This window comes from Salvelinus alpinus, chromosome 18 (genome assembly GCF_045679555.1).
Source record: "Salvelinus alpinus chromosome 18, SLU_Salpinus.1, whole genome shotgun sequence".
Classification (NCBI taxonomy): Eukaryota; Metazoa; Chordata; class Actinopteri; order Salmoniformes; family Salmonidae; genus Salvelinus; species Salvelinus alpinus.
The window spans coordinates 45,797,185-45,812,104 of record NC_092103.1 but is presented as its reverse complement, the minus strand read 5'-3'; the positions used below and the strand labels follow the sequence as shown (position 1 = coordinate 45,812,104).

Genomic DNA, 14,920 nt, shown 5'->3' with positions numbered 1-14,920 from the left:
CACGTGGAGCAGGGTTCTACCTACATACATACACGTGGAGCAGGGTTCTACCTACATACATACACGTGGAGCAGGGTTCTTCCTAATTACATACAAATTGTGCAGGGTTCTACCTACATACATACACGTTGAGCAGGGTTCTACCTACATACCACGTCGAGCACGGTTCTACCTACCTACATACATGTCGAGCAGGGTTCTACCTACATACCACATCGAGCAGGGTTCTACCTACCTACATACATGTCGAGCAGGGTTCTACCTACATGTCGAGCAGGGTTATACCTACATACATACATGTCGAGCAGGGTTCTACCTACATACATAGACGTCGAGCAGGGTTCTACCTGCATACATACACATTGAGCACGGTTCTACCTACATACATACACGTTGAGCAGGGTTTTACCTACCTACATACAAGTCGAGCAGGGTTCTACCTACATACACGTCGAGCAGGGTTCTACCTACATACACGTCGAGCAGGGTTCTACATACATACATACACGTGGAGCGGGGCTCTACCTACATACATACACGTTGAGCGGGGTTCTACCTACATACATACACGTTGAGCAGGGTTCTACCTACCTACATACAAGTTGAGCAGGGTTCTACCTACATAGACGTAGAGCAGGGTTCTACCTATATACGTCGAGCAGGGTTCTACCTACTTACATACAAGTCGAGCAGGGTTCTACCTACCTACATACACGTGGAGCAGGGTTCTACCTACCTACATACATACACGTGGAGCAGGGTTCTACCTACCTACATACATAAACGTGGAGCAGGGTTCTACCTACATACATACACGTGGAGCAGGGTTCTTCCTAATTACATACAAATTGTGCAGGGTTCTACCTACATACATACACGTTGAGCAGGGTTCTACCTACATACCACGTCGAGCACGGTTCTACCTACCTACATACATGTCGAGCAGGGTTCTACCTACATACCACATCGAGCAGGGTTCTACCTACCTACATACATGTCGAGCAGGGTTATACCTACATACATACATGTCGAGCAGGGTTCTACCTACATACATAGACGTCGAGCAGGGTTCTACCTGCATACATACACATTGAGCACGGTTCTACCTACATACATACACGTTGAGCAGGGTTTTACCTACCTACATACAAGTCGAGCAGGGTTCTACCTACATACACGTCGAGCAGGGTTCTACCTACATACACGTCGAGCAGGGTTCTACATACATACATACACGTGGAGCGGGGCTCTACCTACATACATACACGTTGAGCGGGGTTCTACCTACATACATACACGTTGAGCAGGGTTCTACCTACCTACATACAAGTTGAGCAGGGTTCTACCTACATAGACGTAGAGCAGGGTTCTACCTATATACGTCGAGCAGGGTTCTACCTACTTACATACAAGTCGAGCAGGGTTCTACCTACCTACATACACGTGGAGCAGGGTTCTACCTACCTACATACATACACGTGGAGCAGGGTTCTACCTACCTACATACATAAACGTGGAGCAGGGTTCTACCTACCTACATACATACACGTGGAGCAGGGTTCTACCTACCTACATACACGTGGAGCAGGGTTCTACCTACCTACATACACGTTGAGCAGGGTTCTACCTACATACACATTGAGCAGGGTTCTACCTACATACATACACGTGGAGCAGGGTTCTACCTACATACATACACGTGGAGCAGGGTTCTACCTACATACATACACGTGGAGCAGGGTTCTACCTACATACATACACGTGGAGCAGGGTTCTACCTACATACACATTGAGCAGGGTTCTACCTAAATACATACACGTGGAGCAGGGTTCTACCTACATACACGTGGAGCAGGGTCCTACCTACATACCACGTCGAGCAAGGTTCTACCTACATACATACACTTCGAGCAGGGTTCTACCTAAATACATACATAGACGTTGAGCAGGGTTCTACCTACATACATACACGTGGAGCAGGGTTCTACCTACATACATACACGTGGAGCAGGGTTCTACCCTACCTACATACACGTGGAGCAGGGTTCTACCTACATACATACATATTGAGCAGGGTTCTACCTACATACATACACATTGAGCAGGGTTCTACCTACCTACATACACGTTGAGCAGGGTTCTACCTACATACATACACGTGGAGCAGGGTTCTACCTACATACATACACGTTGAGCAGGGTTCTACCTACCTACATACACGTTGAGCAGGGTTCTACCTACCTACATACACGTTGAGCAGAGTTCTACCTACATACATACACGTGGAGCAGGGTTCTACCTACATACATACACGTGGAGCAGGGTTCTACCTACATACTTACACATTGAGCAGGGTTCTACCTACATACACATTGAGCAGGGTTCTACCTACATACATACACGTCGAGCAGGGTTCTACCTACCTACATACACGTCGAGCAGGGTTCTACCTACATACATACACGTTGAGCAGGGTTCTACCTACCTACATACACGTTGAGCAGGGTTCTACCTACATACATACACGTGGATCAGGGTTCTACCTACATACATACACGTGGAGCAGGGTTCTACCTACATACTTACACATTGAGCAGGGTTCTACCTACATACACATTGAGCAGGGTTCTACCTACATACATACACGTCGAGCAGGGTTCTACCTACATACATACATACACGTCGAGCAGGGTTCTACCTACATACATACACGTCGAGCAGGGTTCTACCTACATACATACACGTGGAGCAGGGTTCTACCTACCTACATACACGTGGAGCAGGGTTCTTCCTACATACATACATAGACGTTGAGCAGGGTTCTACCTACATACATACACGTGGAGCAGGGTTCTACCTACCTACATACACGTGGAGCAGGGTTCTACCTACCTACATACATACATAGACGTTGAGCAGGGTTCTACCTACATACATACACGTGGAGCAGGGTTCTACCTACATACATAGACGTGGAGCAGGGTTCTACCTACATACATACACGTGGAGCAGGGTTCTACCTACATACATACACGTGGAGCAGGGTTCTACCTACATACATACACGTGGAGCAGGGTTCTACCTACCTACATACACGTGGAGCAGGGTTCTACCTACCTACATACACGTTGAGCAGGGTTCTACCTACCTACATACACATCGAGCAGGGTTCTACCTACATACATACACGTGGAGCAGGGTTCTTCCTACATACATACACGTTGATCAGGGTTCTACCTACATACATACACGTCGAGCAGGGTTCTACCTACATACTTACACGTTGAGCAGGGTTCTACCTACATACACATTGAGCAGGGTTCTACCTACATACATACACGTCGAGCAGGGTTCTACCTACATACATACATACACGTCGAGCAGGGTTCTACCTACATACATACACGTCGAGCAGGGTTCTACCTACATACATACACGTCGAGCAGGGTTCTACCTACATACATACACGTTGAGCAGGGTTCTACCTACATACACGTTGAGCAGGGTTCTACCTACATACATACACGTCGAGCAGGGTTCTACCTACATACATACACGTCGAGCAGGGTTCTACCTACATACATACACGTTGAGCAGGGTTCTACCTACATACACGTTGAGCAGGGTTCTACCTACATACATACACGTCGAGCAGGGTTCTACCTACATACATACACGTCGAGCAGGGTTCTACCTACATACATACACGTCGAGCAGGGTTCTACCTATATACATACACGTCGAGCAGGGTTCTACCTACATACATACACGTTGAGCAGGGTTCTACCTACATACACGTTGAGCAGGGTTCTACCTACATACACGTTGAGCAGGGTTCTACCTACATACACGTCGAGCACGGTTCTACCTACATACACGTCGAGCACGGTTCTACCTACATACACGTCGAGCACGGTTCTACCTACCTACATACATGTCGAACAGGGTTCTACCTACATACATACATGTCGAGCAGGGTTCTACCTACATACATAGACGTTGAGCAGGGTTCTACCTACATACATAGACGTTGAGCAGGGTTATACCTACATACATACACGTGGAGCAGGGTTCTACCTACATACATACACGTTGAGCAGGGTTCTACCTACATACATACACGTTGAGCAGGGTTCTACCTACATACATACACGTTGAGCAGGGTTCTACCTACATACATACACGTCGAGCAGGGTTCTACCTACATACATGTCGAGCAGGGTTCTACCTACATACATACATACACGTGGAGCGGGGTTCTACCTACATACATACACGTGGAGCAGGGTTCTACCTACATACATGTGGAGCAGGGTTCTACCTACATACATACACGTCGAGCAGGGTTCTACTGTGCTGTGTTTTGTTTAGTATTATCTTGTTGGTGGAATATGTAATGTGTTACAAAGTATACTTTAAAAACAATTATGCTGCTGTAGTAGAATCGGTGATGCGGTAATGTCTTACGAGTCTATGCCTGCCTGCGTGTGTGTGTGTGTGTGTGTGTGTGTGTGTGTGTGTGTGTGTGTGTGTGTGTGTGTGTGTGTGCACATCTTTTAAAGGGACAATCAGCCATTGTTACATGTATTTTGGATTTAAATGAATGATATGTACCCATTGATCCTTGAAGAATATAACTTCCCTCATGAGCTAGGTTCAACTGTCACAGTCCATCAGAACCCAAATATAAACTTGTTTTACTCCAATGTTGGTAAACAAAGAAAATCTTAAACTATATAGCCTCAAAACATGGTTCAAACTATCATTGTGATGTCATGGATGGTCAGTCCATGCATCCACAGCTCTGTCTAGGAATTGGAGAGAGTGGTTACATTTCTCCAGCCTCATCCCTCAGCTGTTTACCGAAACAGGGGCGGGGGAGTCTACTTTGTCATCTCTTCTACTGCTGATTGCCCCTTTAATGAAATATCCCCCCTGAGCCAGGTGTCGGGGGCCCGTGTGACAAAGCTGCGTACCTGACGGGTGTCTTCTTCATGTGTTCTCCCACGAAGGTGGCATTGGTCATGCCCATCAGGGTGTTAGCCAATGAGATGACAGAGAGCAGGTGCTGGGTAGTCACGGCCCGGGACACTCCGTACGTCCCTTTACCCACCATCTCTGACAGGGACAACTTCCTGCCCGTGGACAGGGCCATCTGACGCAGCAGGGACTCCTAATTAGTACAGAAGAGTTACATATCAATTCTAAAAAAAAACTAGCAGCTAATATTTATATTATATATATATTTGGAAAATACTTAAATAGTAAAAATTTAAATCTTACCTTGAAGGTGGGCAGCATGAGAGACATATGTCCTCCACGCGATATGAGACCGAAGGAGATGGGGCAGTGGGGTTTGAGCATGCCCAGTCTGCTCAGACACACCTCGTCCAGTGGTCCGTTGAGACCCCAGGCGTGGAGACAGGACATGAACAGTTTGGCCGTGTCCATAGTCAGGTTATATTCCAACAGAGACAGTGACTTAGACTTCTCCTCACGTCTCCTCATCTCCTCCTCTTCCTCCTCGTCTTCATCCAGGAGGTGCTCCTTAATGGTCTCCTTCATTGTCTCCTTCACCTGTTGGACATGACAAAATGGCCGCCAGTCAGTAATAAAAACAACAGAAATAATCATGGTGGGGCTTATTGTGCGCAGTTTTTATGAGAAGTATTTCAACTAGATTATTGTCCAAGGAAATGTTATACAGTCAGATTCTCATAAAAGGTACAAGGCACAAAAGGTAAAGTAATTGTATAAGTGAATAATGTGAATAATATCTGTAATAAGGAGGCACCCTTGTCCCCATTTAGCCAGAGCTAGCATGGCACCCTAGTCCCCATTTAGCCAGAGCTAGCATGGCACCCTAGTCCCCATTTAGCCAGAGCTAGCATGGCACCATAGTCCCCATTTAGCCAGAGCTAGCATGGCACCCTAGTCCCCATTTAGCCAGAGCTAGCGTGGCACCCTAGTCCCCATTTAGCCAGAGATAGCGTAGCACCCTAGTCCCCATTTATCCAGAGATAGCGTGGCACCCTCGTCCCCATTTAGCCAGAGCTAGCGTGGCACACTCGTCCCCATTTAGCCAGAGCTAGCGTAGCACCCTAGTCCCCATTTAGCCAGAGATAGCGTGGCACCCTCGTCCCCATTTAGCCAGAGCTAGCGTGGCACACTCGTCCCCATTTACCCAGAGCTAGCGTGGCACCCTAGTCCCCATTTAGCCAGAGATAGCGTGGCACCCTCGTCCCCATTTAGCCAGAGCTAGCGTGGCACCCTCGTCCCCATTTACCCAGAGCTAGCGTGGCACCCTAGTCCCCATTTAGCCAGAGCTAGCATGGCACCCTAGTCCCCATTTAGCCAGAGCTAGCGTGGCACCCTAGTCCCCATTTAGCCAGAGCTAGCATTATAGCACTATATAGGTAGTCATCCCAGTCCCAACCCAGCAGGACCAACTATCCATCCCTCCTTCACCTGTTTGAAGATCTTGTTGGCGAGGAAGGACCCTCCCTTGTCGGCTGCTCCCTGGGCCTTCTGGAGGGTCTCAGGGGAGACCAGGGTGGGGTTGGGCCGCTGGGCCTCCTCCGTCAGCAGCTGGATGATCACCGACTCCACGTCGAAGAACAGGACATGCATGTCAGGGTCTGTCAGATTGGTCTTCATGGCCTGCACCACCAGACTGTTGTTGGAGTACTTCTGCAGGTTACCCTGGAAAAGAAACGAAGACGGAGAATCCTGAATGAATCCTGAATAATGAGTGAGAAAGTAACAGACGCACAAATAGCATAACCACCAAGACATGCTATCGTCTCACCATTGTAACAACAGGGGAGGTTAGCATGTCTTGGGAGTATGATATTTATATATGATATAATGCGTTTAACGTTCATCATTATTCATGATTCATTCAGTATTATCCGTAACCATGGTAGCATCCACATTAATGTAGAAGTGTGTAGAAACATATCCTATCGTTATTTACAATAAAAGTGACTCCAAAATGACACGATACATTATTTACCATTCATTTCTATTGGGCACAAAATAATCTGAAACAACCAGAACAAACTGCAAAAGCATCCAACTAATTTGTGGAGTCACAAACCTGATGTAATAATTTCGTGCTAGGCATATAAAACTAGATACTTCACTTTTTACTAATTTAATACACATAAGTGAATTTGTCCCAATAGTTTTGGTCCCCTAAAATGGTGGGACTATGTACAAAAAGTGGTGTAATTTCTAAACGGTTCATCCGATATGAATGAAAATACCCTAAAATTAAAGCTGACAGTCTGCACTTTAACCTCATAGTCATGCCATCATTTCAAATCCAAAGCACTGGGAGTACAGAGCCAAAACATCAACATGTGTCACTGTGTCCCAATACTTTTAGGAGCTCCCTGTAGTTGCACCCTCTGAACACCCTACTTGACTGAGTTTATAACACGTTAAAGAAGACAGAAATATAGCCGTTTGTCTCACACTCTGTGTTGATACTGAGAACAATATGGATGTCTGTTGTTAAACTGTGTTGATACTGAGAACAATATGGATGTCTGTTGTTAAACTGTGTTGATACTGAGAACAATATGGATGTCTGTTGTTAAACTGTGTTGATACTGAGAACAATATGGATGTCTGTTGGTAAACTCTGTGACACTGTCCCAATACTTTTAGGAGTTCACTGTATATATAAACTCTGAATGACAGTCCATCAATCTCAATCACCGTGTTTCCCTTCCATTTCACTGTGTCTGGATTCAGGAGCAAAGATTTAGATCCCAGGTTTAGTCACTGTGTTAACAACATGGTATATTTCGTCCCCAAGCTTTTTTTCCACAGAATCTCATTCTGTTTTCTAACCACGGCAAGTCTCATTTACAAACATGCTAATCCCTATTCAATTGTAATTCAATTTGAAAGGCCCCTGCACTACAACACTCTTTGCACAGGAAAGGATGTTTACATAGAAACAAACAAGGTCTACAATGAATGGACTAGGCCCTCACAACATTAGTTTACTTTCTTCCAAGAGGAGAGGGAGAGAAAGAACGAGAGAAGGCGAGAGAGAGAAAGAACGAGAGGATAAGGAGAGAGAGAGGATAGAGAGGAGAGAAAGAGGAGAGCAAGAGAGAGGTTTGAAAGAGAGAGGAAGAGGAGAGAGGAGGGAGAAGAGCGAGAAAGAGAGGATTGAAAGAGAGAGGAAGAGAGGAGAGAGAGAGAGAAGAGCGAGAAAGAGAGGATTGAAAGAGAGGAAGAGGAGAGAGAGAGAGAGAGAAAAGCGAGAAAGAGGCTTGAAAGAGAGAGGAAGAGGAGAGAGAGAGAGAAGAGCGAGAAAGAGCGCTATAGAGAGAAGCTGCTGTTAGGTCCCCAAGCCCTCCAACCCCTCCCCCCCTATCCTGCATCTGCTCTGTCCGGGAGGGAGGGAGGGCTCAGACAATAGAGTAAGGTCTATCTCTAACAATTAGCACACTGAGGGTCAGCATTGTCACTGTGCTCAATGGCAGTTAAACAGCTTCAATGGGCACTGCTGTGTGTGTCTCAGTGATCACAGAGCAGAACAAGGTCAGGCGTAGAGGAGAAAGGATGAGGGAGGGAGGGAGGGAGGGAGGGAGGGAGGGAGGGAGGGAGGGAGGGAGGGAGGGAGGGAGGGAGGGAGGGAGGGAGGGAGGCCTAACAGCGTTTTCTGGCTGGACCTCTATCGGCTTCAGGACGAGGACACAAAACCAAGTACTTTACACCAGCATCTCAGTGAAAAGTTACAAAACCAGAACGCACAATATACCAAAGGCGACATTGGTTTGTTATGGGACTTGAACCAACAATTACACAGTGGGTTGTTATGGGACATGAACAAACAATGGGACTTGAACAATAGCACATAGTATGATTGTGATATACATGGTGTATGACCAGTACTCCTAAACTATTTTTGAATGAGTAGCAAATTCCATAATTAGAGTTGATTTTAAAGAGAAGTCAACATGGTGTGTGTTATAAGTCATTATTACAAGTTATAACAAGGCCCCTGTCTGACAGGAGTCTCTTCTCTCTGATGAATGTCTAACACACACACCAGCAGAGAGAAGCGCAGCGGCGTGAGGATAGGTACAGTTCAGCTCCTTTGTCTGTCTGGGATTGGAGCCATCGGCCTGGTCTGTCTGGGATTGGAGCCATCGGCCTGGTCTGTCTGGGATTGGAGCCATCGGCCTGGTCTGTCTGGGATTGGAGCCATCGGCCTGGTCTGTCTGGGATTGGAGCCATCGGCCTGGTCTGTCTGGGATTGGAGCCATCGGCCTGGTCTGTCTGGGATTGGAGCCATCGGCCTGGTCTGTCTGGGATTGGAGCCATCGGCCTGGTCTGTCTGGGACTGGAGCCATCGGCCTGGTCTGTCTGGGACTGGAGCCATCGGCCTGGTCTGTCTGGGATTGGAGCCATCGGCCTGGTCTGTCTGGGATTGGAGCCATCGGCCTGGTCTGTCTGGGATTGGAGCCATCGGCCTGGTCTGTCTGGGATTGGAGCCATCGGCCTGGTCTGTCTGGGATTGGAGCCATCAGCCTGGTCTGTCTGGGATTGGAGCCATCAGCATGGTCTGTCTGGGATTGGAGCCATCAGCATGGTCTGTCTGGGATTGGCGCCATCAGCCTGGTCTGTCTGGGATTGGAGCCATCAGCCTGGTCTGTCTGGGATTGGAGCCATCAACCTGGTCTGTCTGGGATTGGAGCCATCAGCCTGGTCTGTCTGTTTGATGAGGGAACAGCGAATCAAAGCCACAGACTGTGTCGGCTCAGTTGTTCGACAGATGTCTACTTCTCCAGGCTCCGAGTCACACTCTGTAACGAGCCGTGAGACGCCAGTGTGTGTGTGTGTGTGTGTGTGTGTGTGTGTGTGTGTGTGTGTGTGTGAGAGAGAGAAGCCCCAGCCCAGTTCACGGCTTCCCTGTTCAGTAATTAGCCTTTATAGTGTCCTGACTGATGGTGAACCATTGCACCTGCACCTGTGACACACACACACACACACACACACACACACACACACACACACACACACACACACACACACACACACACACACACACACACACACACACACACACACACACACACACACACACACACACACACACACACACACACACACACACACACACACACAGCAGAGAAGTTGCACACATACCCTTAGACATGGAGATATGTTCAGAACTCAATGTGTCCCGCAGCAGCAGTACTGATGGGCTCTGATCAGTGTGGCTTAATGAATGAGCTCTTTCAACCTCTCATTGATGATGACAGATTTCTCCCAGCCAGTGGTGTTCTTCTGATGGAGGAAGGCTGCCCTCTACAGGATAACGACTGCCAAAACCACAAGACAAAGGGACCCCTCCCCCCAGCCCCATCTTCCCCTCCCTCCCTCCCTCCCTCCCTCCCTCCCTCCCTCCCTCAGGACACAACTAGGCTGCAGACGGACTCGAGAAGATGAGCAGAAAACACCCCCCCTGTCCTCCATCCATTCCTTCTATCATAGCTGCAGGCATTCATTTATATCGCCCCGCCATCCACACACACGCACACACACACCTCTAGGACATAGAAGAAAAAAAACATGCTCTTATGACAGCCATCTTTTCCAATGTCTTTACTAACGGCCTGACGAGATGACGGGAGGAATGGTGGGAGGAACGGGGCTGGGCTGGAGAGGGGAACGGGGCTGGGCTGGAGAGAGGAACGGGGCTGGGCTGGAGAGAGGAACGGGGCTGGGCTGGAGAGAGGAACGGGGCTGGGCTGGAGAGAGGAACGGGGCTGGGCTGGAGAGAGGAACGGGGCTGGGCTGGAGAGAGGAACGGGGTTGGGCTAGAGAGGAACGGGGTTGGGCTAGAGAGGAACGGGGTTGGGCTAGAGAGGAACGGGGTTGGGCTAGAGAGGAACGGAGTTGGGTATGATGGTAGCAGATATGATGGTAGCAGATATATGGTAGCTCGCTGTGTGGAATCAGGTGCATCTCTAACATCTGAGACCACAAGGGAACCAGACCTCATTCCCAAATCACATTGGAGCGATAGGGGAGCGGAGGGGACACGCACACAGGAGAGCAGAGTGGAGCTAGGAGAGGACAGACACACAGGAGAGCAGAGTGGAGCTAGGAGAGGACAGGCACACAGGAGAGCAGAGTGGAGCTAGGAGAGGAGAGTGGAGCTAGGAGAGGACAGAGTGGAGCTAGGAGAGGACAGAGTGGAGCTAGGAGAGGACAGAGTGGAGCTAGGAGAGGACAGAGTGGAGCTAGGAGAGGACAGAGTGGAGCTAGGAGACGACAGAGTGGAGCTAGGAGACGACACGCACACAGGAGAGCAGAGTGGAGCTAGGAGAGGACAGACACACAGGACAGCAGAGTGGAGCTAGGAGAGGACACGCACACAGGAGAGCAGAGTGGAGCTAGGAGAGGACATACACACAGGAGAGCAGAGTGGAGCTAGGAGAGGACAGGCACACAGGAGAGGAGAGTGGAGCTAGGAGAGGACAGAGTGGAGCTAGGAGAGGACAGAGTGGAGCTAGGAGAGGACAGAGTGGAGCTAGGAGAGGAGAGTGGAGCTAGGAGAGGACAGACACACAGGACAGCAGAGTGGAGCTAGGAGAGGACACGCACACAGGAGAGCAGAGTGGAGCTAGGAGAGGACAGACACACAGGAGAGCAGAGTGGAGCTAGGAGAGGACAGACACACAGGAGAGCAGAGTGGAGCTAGGAGAGGACAGACACACAGGAGAGCAGAGTGGAGCTAGGAGAGGACAGACACAGGAGAGCAGAGTGGAGCTAGGAGAGGACAGACACAGGAGAGCAGAGTGGAGCTAGGAGAGGACAGACACACAGGAGAGCAGAGTGGAGCTAGGAGAGGACAGAGTGGAGCTAGGAGAGGACAGAGTGGAGCTAGGAGAGGACAGACACACAGGAGAGCAGAGTGGAGCTAGGAGAGGACATACACGCAGGAGAGCAGAGTGGAGCTAGGAGAGGACAGACACACAGGAGAGCAGAGTGGAGCTAGGAGAGGAGAGTGGAGCTAGGAGAGGACAGACACACAGGAGAGCAGAGTGGAGCTAGGAGAGGACAGACACACAGGAGAGCAGAGTGGAGCTAGGAGAGGACAGGCACACAGGAGAGCAGAGTGGAGCTAGGAGAGGACAGACACAGGAGAGGACAGAGTGGGGCTAGGAGAGGACAGACACACAGGAGAGCAGAGTGGAGCTAGGAGAGGACAGACACACAGGACAGCAGAGTGGAGCTAGGAGAGGACACGCACACAGGAGAGCAGAGTGGAGCTAGGAGAGGACAGACACACAGGAGAGCAGAGTGGAGCTAGGAGAGGACAGACACACAGGAGAGCAGAGTGGAGCTAGGAGAGGACAGACACACAGGAGAGCAGAGTGGAGCTAGGAGAGGACAGACACAGGAGAGCAGAGTGGAGCTAGGAGAGGACAGACACAGGAGAGCAGAGTGGAGCTAGGAGAGGACAGACACACAGGAGAGCAGAGTGGAGCTAGGAGAGGACAGAGTGGAGCTAGGAGAGGACAGAGTGGAGCTAGGAGAGGACAGACACACAGGAGAGCAGAGTGGAGCTAGGAGAGGACATACACGCAGGAGAGCAGAGTGGAGCTAGGAGAGGACAGACACACAGGAGAGCAGAGTGGAGCTAGGAGAGGAGAGTGGAGCTAGGAGAGGACAGACACACAGGAGAGCAGAGTGGAGCTAGGAGAGGACATACACGCAGGAGAGCAGAGTGGAGCTAGGAGAGCAGAGTGGAGCTAGGAGAGGACAGACACACAGGAGAGCAGAGCGGAGCTAGGAGAGGACAGACACGCAGGAGAGCAGAGTGGAGCTAGGAGAGGACAGACACACAGGAGAGCAGAGTGGAGCTAGGAGAGGACAGACACACAGGAGAGCAGAGTGGAGCTAGGATAGGACAGACACAGAGGAGAGCAGAGTGGAGCTAGGAGAGGACAGACACACAGGAGAGCAGAGTGGAGCTAGGAGAGGACAGACACACAGGAGAGCAGAGTGGAGCTAGGAGAGGACAGACACACAGGAGAGCAGAGTGGAGCTAGGAGAGGACAGACACACAGGAGAGCAGAGTGGAGCTAGGAGAGGACAGACACACAGGAGAGCAGAGTGGAGCTAGGAGAGGACAGACACAGAGGAGAGCAGAGTGGAGCTAGGAGAGGACAGACACAGAGGAGAGCAGAGTGGAGCTAGGAGAGGACAGACACAGAGGAGAGCAGAGTGGAGCTAGGAGAGGACAGACACACAGGAGAGCAGAGTGGAGCTAGGAGAGGACAGACACACAGGAGAGCAGAGTGGAGCTAGGAGAGGACAGACACACAGGAGAGAGCAGAGTGGAGCTAGGAGAGGACAGACACACAGGAGAGAGCAGAGTGGAGCTAGGAGAGGACAGACACACAGGAGAGCAGAGTGGAGCTAGGAGAGGACACACACAGGAGAGCAGAGTGGAGCTAGGAGAGGACAGACACACAGGACAGCAGAGCGGAGCTAGGAGAGGACAGACACAGAGGAGAGCAGAGTGGAGCTAGGAGAGGACAGACACACAGGAGAGCAGAGCGGAGCTAGGACAGTCACCAGAATAACAACAGATAATTCAATCACAGAATCACAGAGCCAGTGCGCCTGAAATGCCAGGGAAGGAGCAGGGAGCATTTCATATCACTTCTATTAAACTCTCCCCCTGGACTACATATAGAGCCAGTGGACTGGAGAGTCTGCATAGCAACCAACCCATCTGACTGGCTGATAAAGAGAGCAGTCAAAGAATATAGAGAGGAAGATTGGTATAGTGCATTATCATAGTAGATCATTTTCAAAGAGAAAAATTGGAATTTCAGTTTACTTGCTGAAAAATGGACAGCATTTAAATAGATTTGACCCCAACCCTCATAATGAAATATACAATCATATTGACCATTTGAACAGTCACAGCGTACCCACAGGAGAGGAGAGCGGTGTGAACGGGCGGAGGAGAGCGGTGTGAACGGGCGGAGGGGAGGAGAGGAGAGCGGTGTGAACGGGCTGTGTGAACGGGCGGAGGGGAGGAGAGGAGAGCGGTGTGAACGGGCAGAGGGGAGGGGAGGGGAGGAGAGGGGTGTGAACGGGCGGAGGGGAGGAGAGCGGTGTGAACGGGCGGAGGGGAGGAGAGCGGTGTGAACGGGCGGAGGAGAGGAGAGCGGTGTGAACGGGCGGAGGGGAGGAGAGCGGTGTGAACGTGCGGAGGGGAGGAGAGCGGTGTGAACGGGCGGAGGGGAGGAGAGGAGAGCGGTGTGAACGGGCGGAGGGGAGGAGAGGAGAGCGGTGTGAACGGGCGGAGGGGAGGAGAGGAGAGCGGTGTGAACGGGCGGAGGGGAGGAGAGCGGTGTGAACGGGCGGAGGGGAGGAGAGCGGTGTGAACGGGCGGAGGGGAGGAGAGGAGAGCGGTGTGAACGGGCGGAGGGGAGGAGAGCGGTGTGAACGGGCGGAGGGGAGGAGAGCGGTGTGAACGGGCGGAGGGGAGGAGACCGGTGTGAACGGGCGGAGGGGAGGAGAGGAGAGCGGTGTGAACGGGCGGAGGGGAGGAGAGGAGAGCGGTGTGAACGGGCGGAGGGGAGGAGAGCGGGGTGAATGGGCGGGGGGGAGGGGAGGAGAGCGGTGTGAACGGGCGGAGGGGAGGAGAGGAGAGCGGTGTGAACGGGCGGAGGGGAGGAGAGGAGAGCAGTGTGAACGGGCGGAGGGGAGGAGAGCGGTGTGAACGGGCGGAGGGGAGGAGAGCGGTGTGAACGGGCGGAGGGGAGGAGAGCGGTGTGAACGGGCGGAGGGGAGGGGAGGAGAGCGGTGTGAACGGGCGGAGGGGAGGGGAGGAGAGCGGTGTGAACGGGCGGAGGGGAGGAGAGGA

The 14,920-nt window shown here is 50.9% G+C and overlaps 1 protein-coding gene across 2 annotated transcripts in view; it reads right to left on the bottom strand.

Annotated features, from left to right (window-relative positions):
- LOC139544398 (WD repeat-containing protein 7-like) overlaps positions 1-14,920 on the bottom strand; it is a 371,233-nt gene that overhangs the window by 244,540 nt on the left and 111,773 nt on the right. For both annotated transcript variants that reach the window (XM_071351437.1, XM_071351438.1), the window contains exons 15-17: positions 6,469-6,702; positions 5,284-5,577; positions 4,977-5,173 (exon numbers count right to left, since the gene is read on the bottom strand). In XM_071351437.1, coding sequence (XP_071207538.1) covers positions 4,977-5,173; positions 5,284-5,577; positions 6,469-6,702 — 725 coding nt within the window. The remainder of the gene's footprint in view (positions 1-4,976; positions 5,174-5,283; positions 5,578-6,468; positions 6,703-14,920) is intronic.